The following is an 18967-nucleotide window of genomic DNA, read 5'->3' as shown; positions in this document are numbered from 1 at the left end:
ACTAGCCAGGAAGTGCTCCATAAATGATCACGTGATGTTCACGTAGGAACAAATAAAGCCAATAACTGTGTTGCTTTATAATGAAGGGGAATCAAGTAGTGATCTTCAGGGACAGCAACCACTACTTGGGTAGTCCATTTGAGTCTGTGATTCCCCCTGTGGGTGGGGGCGGTAGAATAACACCCACGGTAACCCCTGCCTGTTGTAAGAGGTGACCAAAAGGGGCCCCAGGGGCTCTGAATTTTGGAGAATGGGTGGTGACCACAGGGCCCTTAGCTGAGTCCTGACATTGCTTCCACTTACTTGCGCCAGGCTCCTCACTTTCATCTATCCTATCCAACCTCTCTTGGTCAAATTTTGTTCTTTTCCAACTGACGGTATTAGGTTCCCGAGGCCTAGGGAGTCTTTCTTTTTCACGCCCTGCATAGCCTTTGTCTTCCTATGCCCGACACCTTCATTTTTCTAAGTGTCGGACCCCTTCCATTTTTTCATTCTGATTAGTGTTATATAGAGGATGGTTGCCCAGTTGTACTTCCTCTTTAAACAATAATCACCACCACCACCACCACATCGAGTTTATGAGTGAGTCTATCAATATCATGTTATTCAAAGACATATAGACATTGCTTCAAATAACCAATTACCCATTTATTCACATGTGTGTGAGTGCTCGTTGAACCCAGAATTCCACTCTACCAGAACGTGCTGGTGTGCGTGCGTTATTCCTATCGAAGACCCCACAGAACTTCCAACAGTAGGAGGATTGCAGATCAAAACACCATGGATTCAACCCCAAAGAAGATGAACTTCGAACTCCCTGTTAACGAGGCGTCGAGTGATGGAGATCTAAATCCATTTGGGTATCCTCAGATGATAGCATAGTTACACACAGCAAATTAGAATTACATTTCATCATATTTCTAAGCATGAAAATCAGAAGTGTCGCATTAATATGTAAAACTTTATAAATAGAAGTTTTCAGCATGCATTTTGATGTGTGATAACTAGCAGGTGATGCAATATGCGTGTTTCGATGGGGTAAAGTTTCTTTATTAGTTTGATTTGCTTTTTTTAAAATTATTGGTTAATCACAGATTGATTCCATGGATTTTTGCATGAATTAGTGTATAAGGCTCCATAGTTTGTTATGTTTGAGTGAAGCATTCGTAAGGGTGGAGTTTGATGATTCAGCGGACTTCATAATCTATTTCAAGTTCAATTAGCTGAGATGGGTCTTCTCAATTTTTCAAGTATATATTATTCAAATGCTTCATGACTTTAATGCATGTGTACAGCTACCTCCTTTTTAATCTTAAGGATGCTGACGACTGGAACGAGGAGAGATGATTTGAAGTCCGAACAATGACCTAGATAATTACACAAGTTATGTTAGGTAAAATACCTGTAGATTTAGGATCTTCCCAATGTGTAAATCACGTGGATTTGAGGTACACGTGTGGGAAAATGAAGGATGAAACAGTATACGTGAAAATGTTTAACATGACAGATTTAAAATATGATAATAATAATAGTAATAATGATTAAGTGAACCATTACTCAATATGATCGAAGCGTTCAGGTAAAAGGACATTTGAAGGTATCCATAAATGATTATTTGCCTGGAGAATACGAGAGAATTGAACTGAGAATTACATGTTTATATATTTGGGTGAAGGTGAAAGTATTCTCCCAGCTGACAAAGACAGGCTGTTCTTAAAGAGAGATTTATGGCCTTCAGAATGAATGACAGGAGGTAAAGCGCCAGACCCTCGAGGCTGTTCCCGTTATGTCTGTCAAATGCTCGCAAGAGTCACATAGGAATGTTTCTCTCATTTTCGCATTGTATTGAATATTCACCTGTCAATAATTTGTTTCCATCAACGTTGTATATTTCATGATCCAATAGGTGAAGTAATCCTCCAAATTTTGTAGCTCAATGAGACCATAATAGGGATTTCATGTAGCACCTCGAAGTCAAACTAGCATGGTTCGATACCCAATTGGTATCAACATCCTTGGATTGACACTTGGAGACCTGAAAGGGGTCACAGTTTCAGAGGGCATTACAGTATATGGATTATATCTTGTGTTGATGTATTTAGAGATGATTGCTTCATTCTTACAGGTGTTTATATTTATGTATTATATCAGTGTATGATGATTTATGGTGATTCACAGGATACCAATGTTGTGTGTTTGCTTTGTAAAATATTAAAATAAGGTATTGCCCTGGAGAAATGCGTATATGTGATAGTATGATGTATAATTAGTGTGAAAAGGTAGATTTTATTAGCAACAAGCGACGACATGATTTTCATGATTGGGTAAATATTCGCAACTGTATTTCATAAAATGTCCTAATATTACAACATTGTAAGATAATGCTGTTTTCCTCACAATAATGCCATCCTTTTCATATAATTTATGTGTTGTTAGGTAATAATATTGCGGATATCCGCTTGTATAAAGGAACAGATCCCTATTGATTAAGAAGTATAATGTATATGTGTGCAGTGTTAATAAGTTGATTTGGGAATGCCAGAATGAGATTCAGAATAGATAATAATTGACAAGAGACATTAATGGCATTTCCCAAATAATTAAATTTTGTGTTCAAAATTGTCACATAGGCATTAATATGGCATTTCTCATGTGTATAGATATTTTCAATTGACTCTATCAGTTATTAAATTTGTTTTGAATTGGGAACAGTCCATTCTTATTATTTATTAATATAGCATATTCCTCTCACTTTACTTACGAACAGCACCATTGACCCATATGCTCTTGAGCGTAACCATTGTGCCGGTTGAAAGTAGGGAGGATGGGACTTCGATGCCTGGGTTTGATTTCCAAAGTTCCTCATCCAGAAGATTTTCATCCAGATATTTATTTGTGAAATTAAATTTTATATTCAGCACTCTGCCGACCTCGGGACGGGTGTAATATATTGTCCCTAGTTACTCCAATTCTATGTAGATGCTTTTTAGGATGACAGTGGCCAGTGAGCACTCCCACCACCCATCATACTTTCTCTGCGAAACATCAGCAGTTCTTTTGTATGCTTCTTATTTGAACTTTGATAAGTTTTTTCACAAGCCTGAACCCTGGAGCATTTTTTCAGTTTTGCAATTGCTTCCTTTGTACCCATTTACGTATGTAATTGTGGGCTTGTCCATATGAGGTCCCACATACTGGTTCTAGGCCCACAAAAAGTGTCTCTGATCCATTTCTCGCCAGCTTCTCTGCTTTCTCATTTTCTTCAATTTCTACATGCCCCATTACCCATATTATTTTTATTTCATTGTACTCTGAGAGTTTCAGGAGAAGAGAGTGACAATACCAAACAATTTTTGATGAGATTCAAACAGCCTCAAGCACTTCAATAGATGCTTGACTATCTGTAAAGAAGAAAATGTTTGTATTTCTGTATTTCAGTGACTATCACTTCAGTTTGAAAAACTGTAGTGTGTCTGCCCAGGCTCGTTTGGATTGACCTCCCAGGTCTGTCCCCATTGATCCCTCCTCCTGTTCCTTTTTCAGTCCTTGAGGCATCTGTCCACCACACTGCATCTTCCTCATCAGTTCTCCACTTGTTGATGTCCCAGTCTTCTTTTTTAATTGTCTGGGTCTCAAATGGATTTTTGAAGGTATACCTTGGAATCATATAATCAGATGGCATGTGTGAAACTTCCCCTGTTATAACACTGTTAATTTTAGTGTCCAAGTTTGGTCTTTTTATCTTTCCAACATTTAGTTTGCTCCAATCTATAGGAACTCAATTCTAGCCCTTCCCTGTATAAAATTACATAAACCGGGCGAGTTGGCTGTGCGGTTAGGGCCGTGCGGCTATGAACTTGCATCCGGGAGATAGTGGGTTGGATTCCCACTGTTGGCAGCCCTGAGGATGGCTTTCCGTTGTTTCCCATTTTCACACCAGGTAAATGCTGGGGCTGTACCTTAATTAAGGCCACGGCCACTTTCTTCCAACTCCTAGGCCTTTCCTATCCCATCGTCACCATAAGACCTATCTAATCCAATTTTGCAACAGCTTTGCTCACCTTACTCTCTTCAATGGTTTTAATCATTGAGTTGTATGAACCAGTTGCAAACCAGTTGACGGAGTGCAACCTCAGTGGATCTGCCAGGTCTGTAAGCAAACTGATTATCATTTAAGGTTGAGCTCTGTTGCACTCCTTTCTAGATGTATTTTTCCAGTATTTTTTTCATTGCTTTCAGCATGAAGGAATTCAAACGTAATGGCCAGTAAACTTTGGCTTGAGCATAGTTCACTCTTCTTGCCTTTAATAATAAATACCACCTTAGCCTCATGCCTTGTTGAGTATCTCCCTTCCTTCCCGTATGTAGGAGTATTGGAAGTATCTCATCCAGACCCGGCACCCTTATTGGCTTATGTACTGATTGCCTACCTCACTTGATTAGATTTTATTAATTGGTTGGCAAAGTATGCCATATTCACAAAGACACACACACGAGATGCTGTCAGTTGTGTACACTGTTTTATTTACAAACTAGCTGATGTACCCGTGCTTCACAACGGGATTCTCAGAAAGACTGTCTTTGTGGTTCTAACTACAGTTAACTTAGGCCATTACAAAAACGTCAGTACAGTGGGAATGTACGGATTGAAAGCAATCATATTAAATACTTGCTGAAATGAAAACAGCACATTTTCTCACTTTTAATGAACAGTACTACGAGTGATAAATATCATTGTTAATCCATATTGAAGATACTGAATGTAGGATGCTAAAGGGTTTATTGTGTCACCTATTCAATACATTATAAATTTTAAAAACACTTACGAATTTATTATTATTACCATTTGAGACATGTTTCGCCTTTCATTGAGGGCATCTTCAGACATAGTACCTCCTCAAGGCATAAATCAGGTACCTGATTAGTAATTAAATTGTAAACATTAACCCGATGAGTGCTACACCCGCCTATAGACGGGCTGACGCAGCCAGTCCACCAGTGCTATGCCCGTCTATAGACGGTGTGCGAGAATTTTAATTTTTTTTAGTTTCCCGGTTCATTTTCAAGTGCGAATTTGAACTCTGACATGTTCTGGCATCTGTTGGGCATTATGTAGAACTAACTGATCAGAGATTATTGCTTCAGGAAATAACTTACAGAGCTTTTTGTAGACGTCTGTGGAGTTCATCTGTGATGTAAACAAACATGGCGGAACAACAATTTATTTGCTCTTGCAGTGATGTTATTTTGGATCACAGAATCTTTCAGTTATTAACCACAGCAGAAATTGAAGTATTTCCAGAAGGGTATACAGTCTATCGTAGAGACCGAGGAGATAAAAAGGGAGGAGGGGTATTTATTCTGGTGAAGGAAACTTGCATGAATGGTTTACCGATGAAAGGGATGAAATATTAGGGATAAAATTAGTTTGTGATATAATATGAAGGAGGTGGGAATTATAGGAACATATAGGCCTGGAAGAGAGGAAAGAGACATGGAAATATTTGAGAAAATAATAGATTATACTCATAAAAACAATAATGATACGGTAATAATTGGGGGAGATCTAAACTTGCCTGAAGTTGAATGGAATGGAGCTGCAAGTGAAGCCCATGAACAGAAACTGGCAAATAAGTTAATTTGGGAGGGAGGATTTACACAAGTAGTACAAGAACCAACTCGTCTCAATAACTTGCTAGATGTATTCTTGGTTAAACCATGGGAAATTGTTGATAAAACTGAGGTAATTGAAGGAATAGGTGACCATAAGGCTGTAATAATGGATGTAGGACTTGTACCAAAAATGCTTAATAAGTGGGTCACAAAAGACAAGAAATTATACAGAAAAACTAAAGATGAATTTGGGACTTACCTTAAATCACAATTCAGTTGTTGGATACGTGAAGGGAATAATGTGGATACACTTTGGGCTAAATTCAAAGGAATCATTTGGGAAGGAGAGAAGAGATTTGTACCTGTTAAGAAGGGTAAAATGACCTCAGACCCTGTTTATTACACAAGGGAAATAAGAAAATTAAAAAGAAAATGTAGAATAGTAAACAGGAAAATCAAAGAAGGTAGAGAGAGTAGAGAAAGTAGAAAACAGCTAATGAGGGAACTGAATAGAGTGAAAAAAGGAAGCAAAAGAGAATTATATGAATGGCATACTTCAAGAGGGTAATGACCACAAAGGGAAATGGAAAAAGCTGTATTCATATATTAGGAATCAAAAAGGAAAAGGAATCCAAATTCCTACAATGGTGGGAGAAGGGGGTGAACACTATTTAACAGATACTGAGAAAGCAAACCTCTTTAGTAGGGAATTCCGAGATTCAGTAGAAGATTGTCAGGACTTTTAAACCGTAACAGAAGATAGAGAGGGAGAGACACAGAGGGAAACAAGAAGCTTCTCATTCACAAATGATTCAGAGAAATCCACCTGCTTCAGCAAGGAAAAGCAGCAGGAAGTGATCAAATTACTGGGGAGGTATTAAAGACAATGGGGTGGTATGTAGCGTCTTATTTAAAATTTCTCTTTGACTATGTCATAAATAATAGTGTGATACCAAAGGAATGGAAGGAATCTATAATAATACCAATTTATAAAGGAAAGGGTGATAAAAGGAAACCAGAGAACTACAGACCAATCAGCCTGACCAGTATAGTTTGTAAAATACTGGAGAGTTTAATAGCAAAGTACATCAGAGGGATATGTGATGATAAAAATTGGTTCATGAGGAGCCAGTATGGATTTAGAAAGAAATTTTCTTGCGAGGCACAGCTGGTGGGATTTCAGCAGGACATATCAGATCAGTTAGATTCAGGAGGCCAGTTAGATTGCATAGCCATAGATCTTTCCAAAGCCTTTGATAGAGTGGAACATGGAATATTATTAAAGAAATTGGAGGGAATAGGATTGGATGTAAGGGTTATACGTTGGATAAGAACATTTCTAAATTCAAGGGTTCAGAAAGTCAAAGTAGGAAATAATATATCACAGGAAGAGAAAGTCTGGAAGGGAATTGCACAGGGTAGTATAATCGGTCCATTACTTGTCTTAATATACGCAAATGATTTAGGGAACAATATAACATCGAAAATAAGATTGTATGCAGATGACATAATTGTTTATAGGGAAATAAATAATATTGAGGATTGTTCAGAATTACAAAGGGACCTTGACAGTATCCAAGAATGGGTTGAAGAAAATAATATGAAGATTAATGGAGGCAAATCAACTGTTACAACATTTACAAACAGGAGCTTTAAAACTGAATTTGAATATACTTTGGATGAGGTAGTTATCCCAAAAGATGGCAAGTGCAAATACTTAGGTGTGAGATTTGAAAATAATTTGCACTGGAAGGGACATGTTGATGACATTGTTAGGAAAGCATACATATCGTTACATGTCATAATGAGGCTACTTAAAGGATGCAACAAAGAATTAAAAGAAAAAAGTTACTTAAGTATGGTTCATCCATTATTGGAATATGCAAACAGTGTTTGGGATCCTCACCAAGAATACCTAATAAAAGAAGTAGATGGTGTGCAGAGGAAAGCAGCAAGGTTTGTAACAGGGGATTTCAGGAGAAAGAGTAGTGTATCAGAAATGTTAAAGGAATTTGGGTGGGAAACTTTAAGTAAGAGAAGGGAGAAAACTAGACTTATAGGATTATATAGAGCCTATACAGGAGAAGAAGCATGGGGAGATATCCGTGAGAGGCTTCGGTTGGAAAATAATTATATTGGTAGAACTGACCACAAGTACAAAATTAGAAGGAATTTTAGCAGAAGCTAAATGTGTGTGATTAAATTAGTTCCATCCCCTGGTCTAAGGAGTTTGGACAGCCCAAGTAGGGGACTGCCTGTAGGGGTGAAGTACAGTGGGGACTTCGAGGGCCCTGGGACCGCTACGGTAGCTGTGGTGGCAAAAGGGGCTCTGGTTAAGACGCAGCAGGTTGTTATGCTACTTAGGTTCCAAAATGGGTAAAATATAAATATGCAAATAAATTCAGTGTTAATTTTAATCTTATACCAGTTGTATAGTATTATTAGAAGTAATCTCACATACCGTACTGTATATGAGTTGACTATGTTTGTAAGATATTATAAGTAGAATTTTGTAAACAATATAAATTTATTAAGGATGATGTGTGTGTTTAATAGAAAAAATTATTAGCGTAAATTGTATAATATTGTATTCTAGGAAAATTTTCTTCGTCTCCTGTTAATTTAAAATTTAGTGCTTGACAATAATGTATTTTAGTGTACCATTTGCCACCAAGGTAGACACCTCATTTGCAAATAAAGAGATTTTGATTTTTGATTTGATGATGGAGATTATCATTTTAAGGAATTGTTAAGCGATTTTGAAAGTGAGAGTGATACAGAGAGTGCCGAAAATATCGTATGTGAGAGAGAAACAGAGCCGCCTCCTAAACAAAAGAAGAAAAAACACATTGAGTACAAAAGCTATTTCATCACTAATTTCATGGTGGATGGATTACTTTTCTTCACCAGAGTTTCAGGTAACTGTGACAGGCTCTGAGGGCCAAGTAGTGTTTAATGACATTGAAACAGTTAGGGGAGAAAGGGTATAAAGTGTCTGGCGTCGATGTTCATAACACTAATTACTGCCGTTGGTTGAGCGATTACAGGTTAACAGCGTAACTATACAATAATTTTACAATATCCAATTGAACAGTTGAAGAATTCCAAGCTTATAATACATATTTACAAGAGAGCAGCTTGGTGAGAAAGGATATAAAATGTCTGGCAACAAGTGTGTCCCGTTGTTTTAGTCGTTGGTTGACGATTGCAGCATTGGACCACTCTGCTTATTACTGATGTGTTAATCCATTGGACCACTCTGCTTATTACTGATGTGTTAATGCATAGGACCACTCTGCTTATTACTGATGTGTTAATGCTGCAATCGTCAACCAACGACTAAAACAATGGGACGCACTTGTTGCCAGACATTTTATATCCTTTCTCACCAAGCTGCTCTCTTGTAAATATGTATTATAAGCTTGTAATTTCTCAACTGTTCAATTGGATATTGTAAAATACAGTATAGTTACCCTGTTAACCTGTAATCGTTCAACCAACGGCAGTAATTAGTGTTATGAACATTGATGCCAGACACTTTATACCCTTTCTCCCCTAACTGTTTCAATGTAAATATGTATAAACTTTATAATTTCCTGTGATTTTCTAATGAGTAGCGTCAATTATTCTTCGGACCACCACTGCTGGACTCTGCTAAAATACCCAGTGATTTTACGCATTGGTGCTGACTACTGTGTCTATAAACTTATAATGTTTAACTGTATCATCACTGAACATGTTTTTCTTTTTTGCTTGATTTTCCCATTGTAATGTATCTTAATGTTTACAATTTAATTACTAATCAGGTACCTGATTTATGCCTTGAGGAGATACTATGACTGAAGATGCCCTCAATGAAGGGTGAAACATGTCTCAAATGGTAATAAAATAAATTCCTAAGTGTTTTTAAAATTTATAATGTATTGAATAGGTGACGCAATAAACCCTTTAGCATCCTACATTCAGTACTACGATGCCGATATAACAGTCCAAAGTTCCAGTGCTGGAATGACCAGGCCGCAGACAACCGTGAACACTCCTCTGCCATTGTTTCGTTAAATATACACACTGAGCATTCCAATCAGTGCCTCGGGGTAGGGATTGAATACCTCGAATACTATGATGAACCAGTTTGTTAAGTAGCAGTAATATCAGAAAATTTATGAACCAGAGGAATGGCATGCTTAAGAAGAAAAGTATCTAACTCCTCAGCTACTTCCCATCAGTATTCAGGCAGGCTGTTATACACGGTACGACCGGGCAAGTTGGCTGTGCGGCTAGGGGTGCGCAGCTGCAAGTTTGGATCTGGGAGGTACTGGATTCGAAAACCACTGTCGACAGCCCTGAAGATGGGTTTCCGTGGTCTCCCATTTTCACACCAGGCAAATGCTGGGGCTGTACCGTAATTAACGCCTGGGCTGCTTCATTTCCACTCCTTGCCCTTTCCTAACCCATCGTCGCCATAATACCTATCTGTGTCGGTGCGACATAAAGCAGTTCATGAATATCTCTGTTATCATAGCCGGTATGGTAAAAATGTATAAGACATAAATGATCGGAAATTTAACATTATATAACTTTAGTTATGTAATATTTGTCGATAGGACCACTAATAACACAAATATTTGAGAATTAAATTTTAGGCCTTCCTCTAAACTACCATTCCTCTCAATGTGAATAAAATTATTTATGGCCTAGATTGTAGCGACTTACTTCCCGACTTTGCATACTGATTTTCACTAAGATATGGCCACTAATAACATAAAAATTTGAGGATTTAAGTTTAGGCCTTCCCCTAAACTACCATTTCACTCAGTGTGAATAAAATTATTTATAGCCTAGATTGTAGCGACTTAATCCCTGACTTTGTATACCAGTTTTTATAAAGACAGGACCACTAATAACATAAATATTTGAAAATTAAATTTTAGGCCTTCCCCTAAACTACCATTTCAATCAGCGTGAATAAAATTATCGATGGCCTAGATTGTAGTGACTTATTCCCCGACTTTGCATACTGATTTTCATTAAATTCTCTTTAGCCGTTTTCTAGTGATGCATGTACATACAGACAGACGGACAGACAGACAGAAATTATGGAAAAGTAAAAAGTGCATTTTCTTGTTACTGTGGACATGACTGATACAGAAATACCATTCTTTTCAAATTCTGAGCAATGTACAGACAAAAATCTTATTTTATATACAGTATATAGATTATAATACACATTATACACACACATTAATGAAGCACCATCTTGAACGAAACACTTGACTGGCACATTAGCATGTCAACACAACAAAATTACCAACATGAGTTCACACAATTCGACTAACGACTCGCACTCACAGCAACTCTCTTCAACTCCCAAAACTGTGTCTATATACCTTGCCTGGCCAGGCTTCTAGAAAAGTATGGCACAATATGCTTTCTTGTATCTTCTAGAGTCTCCAATAACCTATGTACAAATGGATAGAATATTCTGTAAAATTCGAGTGACATTGTTCTAGACTATTACCCTGTGTTGCGCAACATTACATTGGATTTGTACATCCTATTTACAGGTAATAATAAATTATATACTTTTAATGATGCATTCTTACATTAAATAAAGTCATGTAAATATACATACAGCAGAAGTAATGTAACATAACCTCACATGTTCTATTACACAAGACAGGTCATACAACACACAAAAATTAAATGGTACGGCTATGATTTATACCAAATAAAGTCTGTACTGACAGTCTGTCTTACATAACTACATTGATAATAATGATAATAATAATAATAATAATAATAATAGGCATAAACAACTTCATAGCCACACCTCTCAAGTAATAAAAATAATAGTAATAACACCTACTAATCAAGTTCGATATTTTCACTATTTATCCATAGGTTTAAGAGAATTGTTTCCAAGTTATACTAGTCCACTACACTTGCATCAAGTTCCAGTGTGCTCTTTGAGCATGGGTATCTGTTTTAACCATTTCTTCCCCAATCACCTCCTCAGCCTCAGGAAAATGGCATGCTAGCAATATCTCTAGCATCTCCTTTCCCGTCTGAGTATATGTTCCATCAGGTTCTTGCTGCTTCAGAGTGTGATTCCAGTTTTTCACAGAACTGTCTCCAAGATTTTCTTTTGGCTTTCCATGTCTGTGTTATACTTTGTGAGTTTCCTATGATGTACATCTCGCACACCATCTTTAAATGATACTTTGTACAGTGCTCTAACCTATTTCTTAATTTTGGCTAGATTATTATTCCACCATCCAACAATTTTGGTGTTTTTCTTCCCTCTGAGAAGACGGTTGTCATGGTACGAGGTTTTGATGGCCTCTTCCATTAATTGCACCACCTCATCCATTTCCTTCCATCTCCTCTCATTGGTTTTTTTGTACAGTGTGTCCTAGAACGTCTCTGTTTCAGTTCCAGTTCATTTTATTTGGAACTCTGTACATTTCATTATCACATTGTCCCCCATCTATCGCAAATTGGATATGCTGAAGGTCTGCCAAAGGTGGCTCCTCCAGCACCTTCCAACAATTAATGTTGTTTGCAATATGCGTAGTACCCAGTGTGGTGTCTATTACTTCTCTCTGTTTCTTATTTATGAATGTGGGTTTGCTACCCAGGTTTAATATTACAAGTTCTGTTCTTATTATAAACTGTAGTAAAAACTCACCTCTAGTATTTGCAGTTCGTACTGCCCCACACCGTGTGGTGAGAATTTGCATCTGCTCAAAGGACTAGGTGCTCTCCTTTCCTTTTTGAATTCCAAACTAGTTTCCCAACTTCTTCCAGTGGTGGCAGGTTTTCTGAGTCACATGGAATGTACACTGAGCCTTTAATAATTTCTGTAGGTCCTTACCAGTTTCCAAATTTTATCGTGGCTACTACTAAGTCCCTTGAACAGTGTTCCTGGGACAGTATACAGTTTAGTTTTCTGCTCACAATGAGACATGTTGTAGGTGTTTCCGATGTTATATTGTGCATTAGCTTACCTCCAGATACTGCCAGTCCTGCTACTCTTCCCTTAACCACCCACGGCTCTTGGATAAGAGCTATGTTGAAGACTTCAGACTTGTACTGTCTGACGAAATTGGCTAGGGCTGCTTTTTTTAATGTTGTAGGTTGGCTTGAAGAACTTTCAGTACCATCTTTATTAATATTAGGTTTTGAATTTCCCGTAATGACCTGAAACTTGATTTTGCCCAAGTCCGAGCTTGGCCTTAAGGCCTCTCTTTTTGAACTCTTCAAAGTCTCTTATTATATTTTATTATATGAAGATACTTTGCTTTTTGTGTTCTGGCAATACTGTTTAGAAGACAGAATTTGGTCGAGTGTTAATCCAGAGTATTTTAATCAGAGCAGTACAGGGGTGTTTCCCTTCACCACTTGTTCAGTATCCTCCTTCTGAAGTATGCATGGGACATAGAAGAGAAAAGGATCCCAATGGGTCGGTGTAAGTTACAGAAAGGAGCAGACAACATCCATGTGAGATGGTGACTCTTGTACCCTGTACTGGTGTTTTGGATGGATTTGACTATTGTTATAATATTTAAGTACCAAGTTCTTCCAAAGCAAGGGACTGAGAATTTACAACATCCGCAAAGCTACAGCTTGGGCTGTGACGACTGTGTCATCAGTATAGATAAATTGCCTAGTACTTTCTGTTCTGGGCTTGTCATAGGTGTATATAAGACATCATCTGGAGGCATCATCAGATATTCGTCCCAAAGAGAGATACAAAACAACTTTCTATTCTCAAGGAACTTTCTTGCGAATGAGGTACCTGGTACTTGTATTATGAATGAAATGTGTCTCTTGCAGCCACTTTATGAAATTAATAATTACTGTATTTTATTAATAAACTATTGACAGAAGGTGAAGAACATTCACATATGTATATATTAATTCTACTAAGAATTGTTTTTGGTTACTAAAAAAAATTAAATTATCCAAAGATATTTTTAGAAATAGCTGAGAAAGTTTTATACAGCCAGGAGGAGGCTTAAGTCAGCTGAAAATAATCTTGGAAACTATAATCTGATATTGACTATTACTAAGAGGAAACAAGATATGGTTCATTTGATATTTACTGTACACAAATTTTAAGTTCTTTAAGGAACTTTTTTTCTGTATAAAATTTTCAAATTAAAAGTAAGTAGTCAGGAATAATGAACTGTTCTCTTAGAGAGAATAACAGTTCATCTGAAATTTATTTGCTGCTCCCTTTTATGTTACTGTGATTTTTTGCAGTGAAGTTGGAGGGAGAACTCTGTACCGCCTGTTAGTCAGGGATGCTGGTGGAGAGACAGAGGGTGTTCTACTCAATGAGACTGTTCCTCCTTGGGTTGTGGACATAGTAGTAGAGAAGAATTTGCCAAAATTCATTAAAATTCCATTTTATCTTCTACCTCATTCGTCATCAGGAGTCAAAAGTCTTAAGAAGTAAGTGGTATGATTATACAATATTAATATTTTTATTTATTTAACTGTAATCTTCTAAATGGTTTGGTAATGTTACTAAAAGAAAATGTAGTATAACCTCAATTTATTTTTGACTGAAGGGCTCAAAATCAGATGTAGAGTTGGATAATATTATAGTTGTTCCGACTCCATGGCTAAATGGTTAGCGTGCTGGCCTTTGGTCACAAGAGTCCCGGGTTCGATTCCCAGCAGGGTCAGGAATTTTAACCATCATTCATTAATTTTGCTGGCACAGGGGCTGGCTATATGGTCTTCATCATCATTTCATCCTTATTAAGACACGTAGGTCACCTACGGGCAACAAATGAAAAGACCTGCACCTGTCCTCGGACACTCCCGGCACTAAAAGCCATACGCCATTTCATTTTCATTGTTGTTGTTGTTGTTGTTGTTGTTGTTATTGACATGAACAATAAGACACTTGTGCTTTGATTTAGATAACAGTACTTTAATTACCTATGGTTCTAGTATTTTCATTTTGTTTAGCTAGTAAATTCCAATTATAAATTGGCATTTTCTTCCTGGCCCTATTCCTGTTTATGTTCTGGGGTCTGCTGTTCTGCAAATTGCTCTCTCTCTTTCACCTGATCTGCTTCATCAGCAGGACAGAGACCTACATTAGACACTTTTTGTAGGCAATCTATCTATCATTTTTTGGTTTTTCCCTAAGACGTTGTCCAACTGGGTTTAGACTTAATGCGTTTCCAACGATGGACTCTTCATTTGCTTTGGTCACCTATCTGTACTGCTTATTAAGCGCAAAGCAGAGGCACACCATCTCTCCTTCACATCTAGTGCTTGACATTCCTATAATATGCCTTTCACAGAGTGAGTAATTGCAGAATGCACTCGCATTGTGCAGAGACACGGCTCCTGGGCCAGACAAAATCCACAAATGGATGCTTAAGCATTTGAGTGACGGATTATTTTTTAAAATTTTTTAATTTATTTATTTATTTATTTTATTTTATTTTATTTTATTTTATTTTATTTTTGCTAATGGCTTTATGTCGCACCGACACAGATAGGTCTTATGGCGACGATGGGACAGGAAAGGGCTAGGGCTGGGAAGGAAGCGGCCGTGGCCTTAATTAAGGTACAGACCCAGCATTTGCCTGGTCTAAAAATGGGAAACCACGGAAAACCATCTTCAGGGCTGCCGACAGTGGGCTTCGAACCCACTATCTCCTGAATACTGGGTACAGGCCGCACTTAAGCAATTGCAGCTATCAAGCTCGGTAAACGGATATCTCAAGGATATCCTCACCCTATTCAACAGAATGTGGAGTGTGTGTTTTTCTGTCTCAGTGGCATGAGGAAATTGTAATATCAGTTCCCAAATCAGGTAAAGGTCCAAAGCTTCAGGATAGTTTTAGGCCAATATGCCTTGCGAATGGTCTCTGTAAGCTATTTGAAAGGATAGTGAACCAGCGAATTGTGTGGGCTTTGGAGGAGAGGGGTCTCCTGACTAACTACCGGTATGGTTTTCGCACTCATCAGTCTGCCACCAATTATCTGGTCAGACTGGAGAACACCATTTAGGAGGCCTTCCTCTGGAAGGAACACCTAGTCGCTATATTATTTTACCTGGAGAAAGCTCGCAAAATTATCTGGCAATATGGAATTATCTCCACACTACACCAGTGGGGATTTCAGGCTAATTTATCTATGTTTATTGGGAACTTCATGTCCCTCTGGGTCTTTCGAGTCCGAGGAGGAAATGTTTTGTCTCAGTATTGTGTTCATGAAAATGAAGTACCACAGGGATTTGTACTGAGCATCATGCTGTTCACAGTCACCATCAATAGGATAGTTACCACTGCTGAGCCTGCAGTCATTCCATCACTGTAGGTAAACAATTTAGCTCTACATTACAGCTCCAGAACGATGGTGGTTGCTGAGAGATAGCTACAGCAAGCTATTAACAGAGTCAGCAAATGGGCCCTGCAACATGGCTTTCGATTTTCAGTGGTGAAAACCTCAGTTGTACTCTTCTATCAATGTCGGCTTTTGCACCCTGCACGAGCGAAACAGTTTCTTACCAGTGGTAGACACCTGCAGGTTCCTGGGTCTCCATTTTGATAAGAGACTAACGTGGTAGCCCCGCATCCATCAGTTGAAGGTTGCCGGCGTAAAGAGACTTAACATGCTGAAATTTCTCACTAGCACTCTGTGGGGGGCTGACCGTACGGTGCTTGTACATTTATGCATGGCTGTGGTCCTTTTCTGAATCGGCCATAGTAGTGCGGCTTATGATTCATCATCAAGATTTACACTGAACCATTTAGATAGTGTTCACCATAGTGGAGTTAGGCTATCAATGGGAGCTTTCCACACTAGCCCCATTCCTACCCCATTCTCAGCCTACTCGCTGAAGCAGGAGTTCCTCCTCTGCGAATAAGGAGACAGCAGTTACTCCTTACGAACACTGCCAAAATTTGTGAAATCAATGCATCTGTAGTACCCAGTACCACCATTGGTACCAAAATCGACCAAATTCTACATGGCCAGTTGGGATTCGAATTGATAGCTTGTGTTGTGTTGTGATTTGTCTTGAGGGGATCTCTAGTGAGGTGCCTCCGTGGCAAGTTTTGCAGCCGGATATACGGCTAGATGTAATCCATTGATCCAAGGTGAACACAGATGCCTCTGTTCATCGGAGGTATTTTCAGCACTTAATTCACCAGTATCCGGCTGCGCATTCACCAATATCCACCTGCGCGACATATACCAGTATTCACGGATGGTTCTAAGATTGGAAAAAATGTGGGATATTCTTTCGTCTCTGATAATATTGGCATGAACATCTCGCTTCTTAGTCTGTAGCATGTATACTGTATAGCTTTTTGTCATCTTAAAAGCACTGCAATTTGTGCTGGGTGACAAAAGAGTCCACTTTCTCATGTGTACTGACTTATTAAGTCTGTTGAGTCTGTTGAGACCTGTTTCCTGCAACACCCACTGGTACAAGAAATTCATGACCTTGCCAGCTTCTGTGATGCTGGCACCAGAATCACTTTCGCGTGGGTCACAACCCATGTTGGGATTTCAGGGAATCAACTTGCAGACGAAACAGCAAAAGAAGTGGTACTTCTACCTCCTGGACCTGTGAATGTACCAGATAGGGATATTTGTTCTCAGCTCCTGGCGTGCTGGGAATCGGAGTGGCTAGCTATCTATAGTTTCAGCAAGCTGCGAGCAGTTAAGAAGACAACTACCCTGTGGCGGCCTTCACGGAGAGAAGCCATAGTTTTGTGCAGGCTGAGGATAGGTCATGGGAGATCAACGCACTCTTACCTCCTAAAGAGGAAATACCCCCCCCCCCTCTTCCCCTACTCCCATTGTGTTCTTGTGATACTGACTTCACCGTGGTAGCCCATATCCATGTAGAGTGTGCCAATCTTTCTGACCTAAGATGGAACCTACCGGGCGAGTTGGCCGTGCACGTAGAGGCGCGCGGCTGTGAGCTTGCATCCGAGAGATAGTAGGTTCGAATCCCACCTGTCGGCAGCCCTGAAGATGGTTTTCCGTGGTTTCCCATTTTCACACCAGGCAAATGCTGGGGCTGTACCTTAATTAAGGCCACGGCCGCTTCCTTCCAACCCCTAGGCCTTTCCTATCCCATCGTCGCCATAAGACCTATCTGTGTCGGTGCGACGTAAAGCCCCTAGCAAAAAAAAAAAAAAAAAAAAAAAGAGATGGAACCTCGGCCTGTAGGAGACATAAGTTTTTACATGTAATAACTGCAGGAGACACTCGTACTCATACCAGCCATGATGCAACTACTGCTACTCTAGTCATTTGCTTTATGTGTGAGAGTGGATTAATCATGCGTGTGTAAATTTCAAGTGTTCTGTTACTCAGGGAACTTATATTCCCTTTTGACGCATTTGTGACCATGTTGGCTTAATACAATGATTTTTGTTTTATTTTTAACTTCATTTTTAAACTCCTCCATTAAATAAATACTTTTGTTTTATTTTAAATTTATTTTCTACTTAATTTGTTCAGAGAGAATGGTTACCTAGTTTTACTTCCTCTTTAAACCAGTAATCACCATCACCACCACCACATAACCTGTCTCCTTAAAAGCACCAACAGTTCCAGGTGGGTGAGCACATGTAGGTGTATAAATGGGACCCTCCAGTAGAGGAAATGCTACTGTATTTCTATTACAAGTGGCATCTAAACTGTCTACAAAAGGTGTCTGTTCTCCATATTACCCCGTGGGTGGGGGACGCAGATAGAGAATACACCCATGGTATCCCCTGCCTGTCGTGAGAGGCAACTAGAAGGGGCTCCAGGGGCTCTCAACTTGGAAGCGTGTGTTGGCGACCACAGGGCCCTTAGCTGATTTCTGGCATTGCTTCCACTTACTTGTGCCAGGCTCCTCACTTTCATCTATCCTGTCCGACCTCCCTTGGTCAACTCTTGTTATTTTCTGACCCCGACGGTATTAGAGGATTTGCGTCCTTCATTTTCACGCTGTTCGTGACTCTCGTCTTTGTTTGTTCGGTACTTCATTTTTCGAAGTATCAGATTACTTCTTTCTTCCTTCTTCTCTCTCTCTCGCAACCCCCTGTGGACAGACGAAGACTACACCCACAGTTTCCCCTGCATGTCGTAAGAGATGACTAAAAGGGGCGACCAAGGGATGATGAAATTAGAACCATGTGAATAATTGTGATTAGTGCCATTACGTGCGGAACACCGTGGGTCGATGTTACTTGTGACTAGTACCACTATGCAAAGAAAACCATGGGTCTACGTTATATAGGAGCAGTATCATTATGTGAGGAACCTATCGGTCTGAGTGTTGCTAATGATAGTCATCATGTGTATTCCACTGGTCAGTTCC

General features: G+C 39.0%; 1 protein-coding gene across 4 annotated transcripts in view; it reads left to right on the top strand.

Moving 5' to 3' along the window:
* The window catches only part of LOC136857814 (WD repeat-containing protein 48), a 288788-nt gene that overhangs the window by 207712 nt on the left and 62109 nt on the right, over window positions 1-18967 (top strand). For 3 of the 4 annotated variants that reach the window (XM_067136763.2, XM_067136762.1, XM_067136764.1), the window contains exon 11: window positions 13879-14070. In XM_067136763.2, the coding sequence (XP_066992864.1) occupies window positions 13879-14070 (192 nt within the window). Of the gene's footprint in view, window positions 1-13878; window positions 14071-18967 lie in introns of those variants that run through there. The other variant, XM_067136765.2, reaches the window with a different exon arrangement.

Source organism: Anabrus simplex, chromosome 1 (genome assembly GCF_040414725.1).
Source record: "Anabrus simplex isolate iqAnaSimp1 chromosome 1, ASM4041472v1, whole genome shotgun sequence".
NCBI classification, from domain to species: Eukaryota; Metazoa; Arthropoda; class Insecta; order Orthoptera; family Tettigoniidae; genus Anabrus; species Anabrus simplex.
The sequence above is the reverse complement of the archived record's forward strand: the minus strand, read 5'-3'. Positions and strand labels throughout refer to the sequence as shown.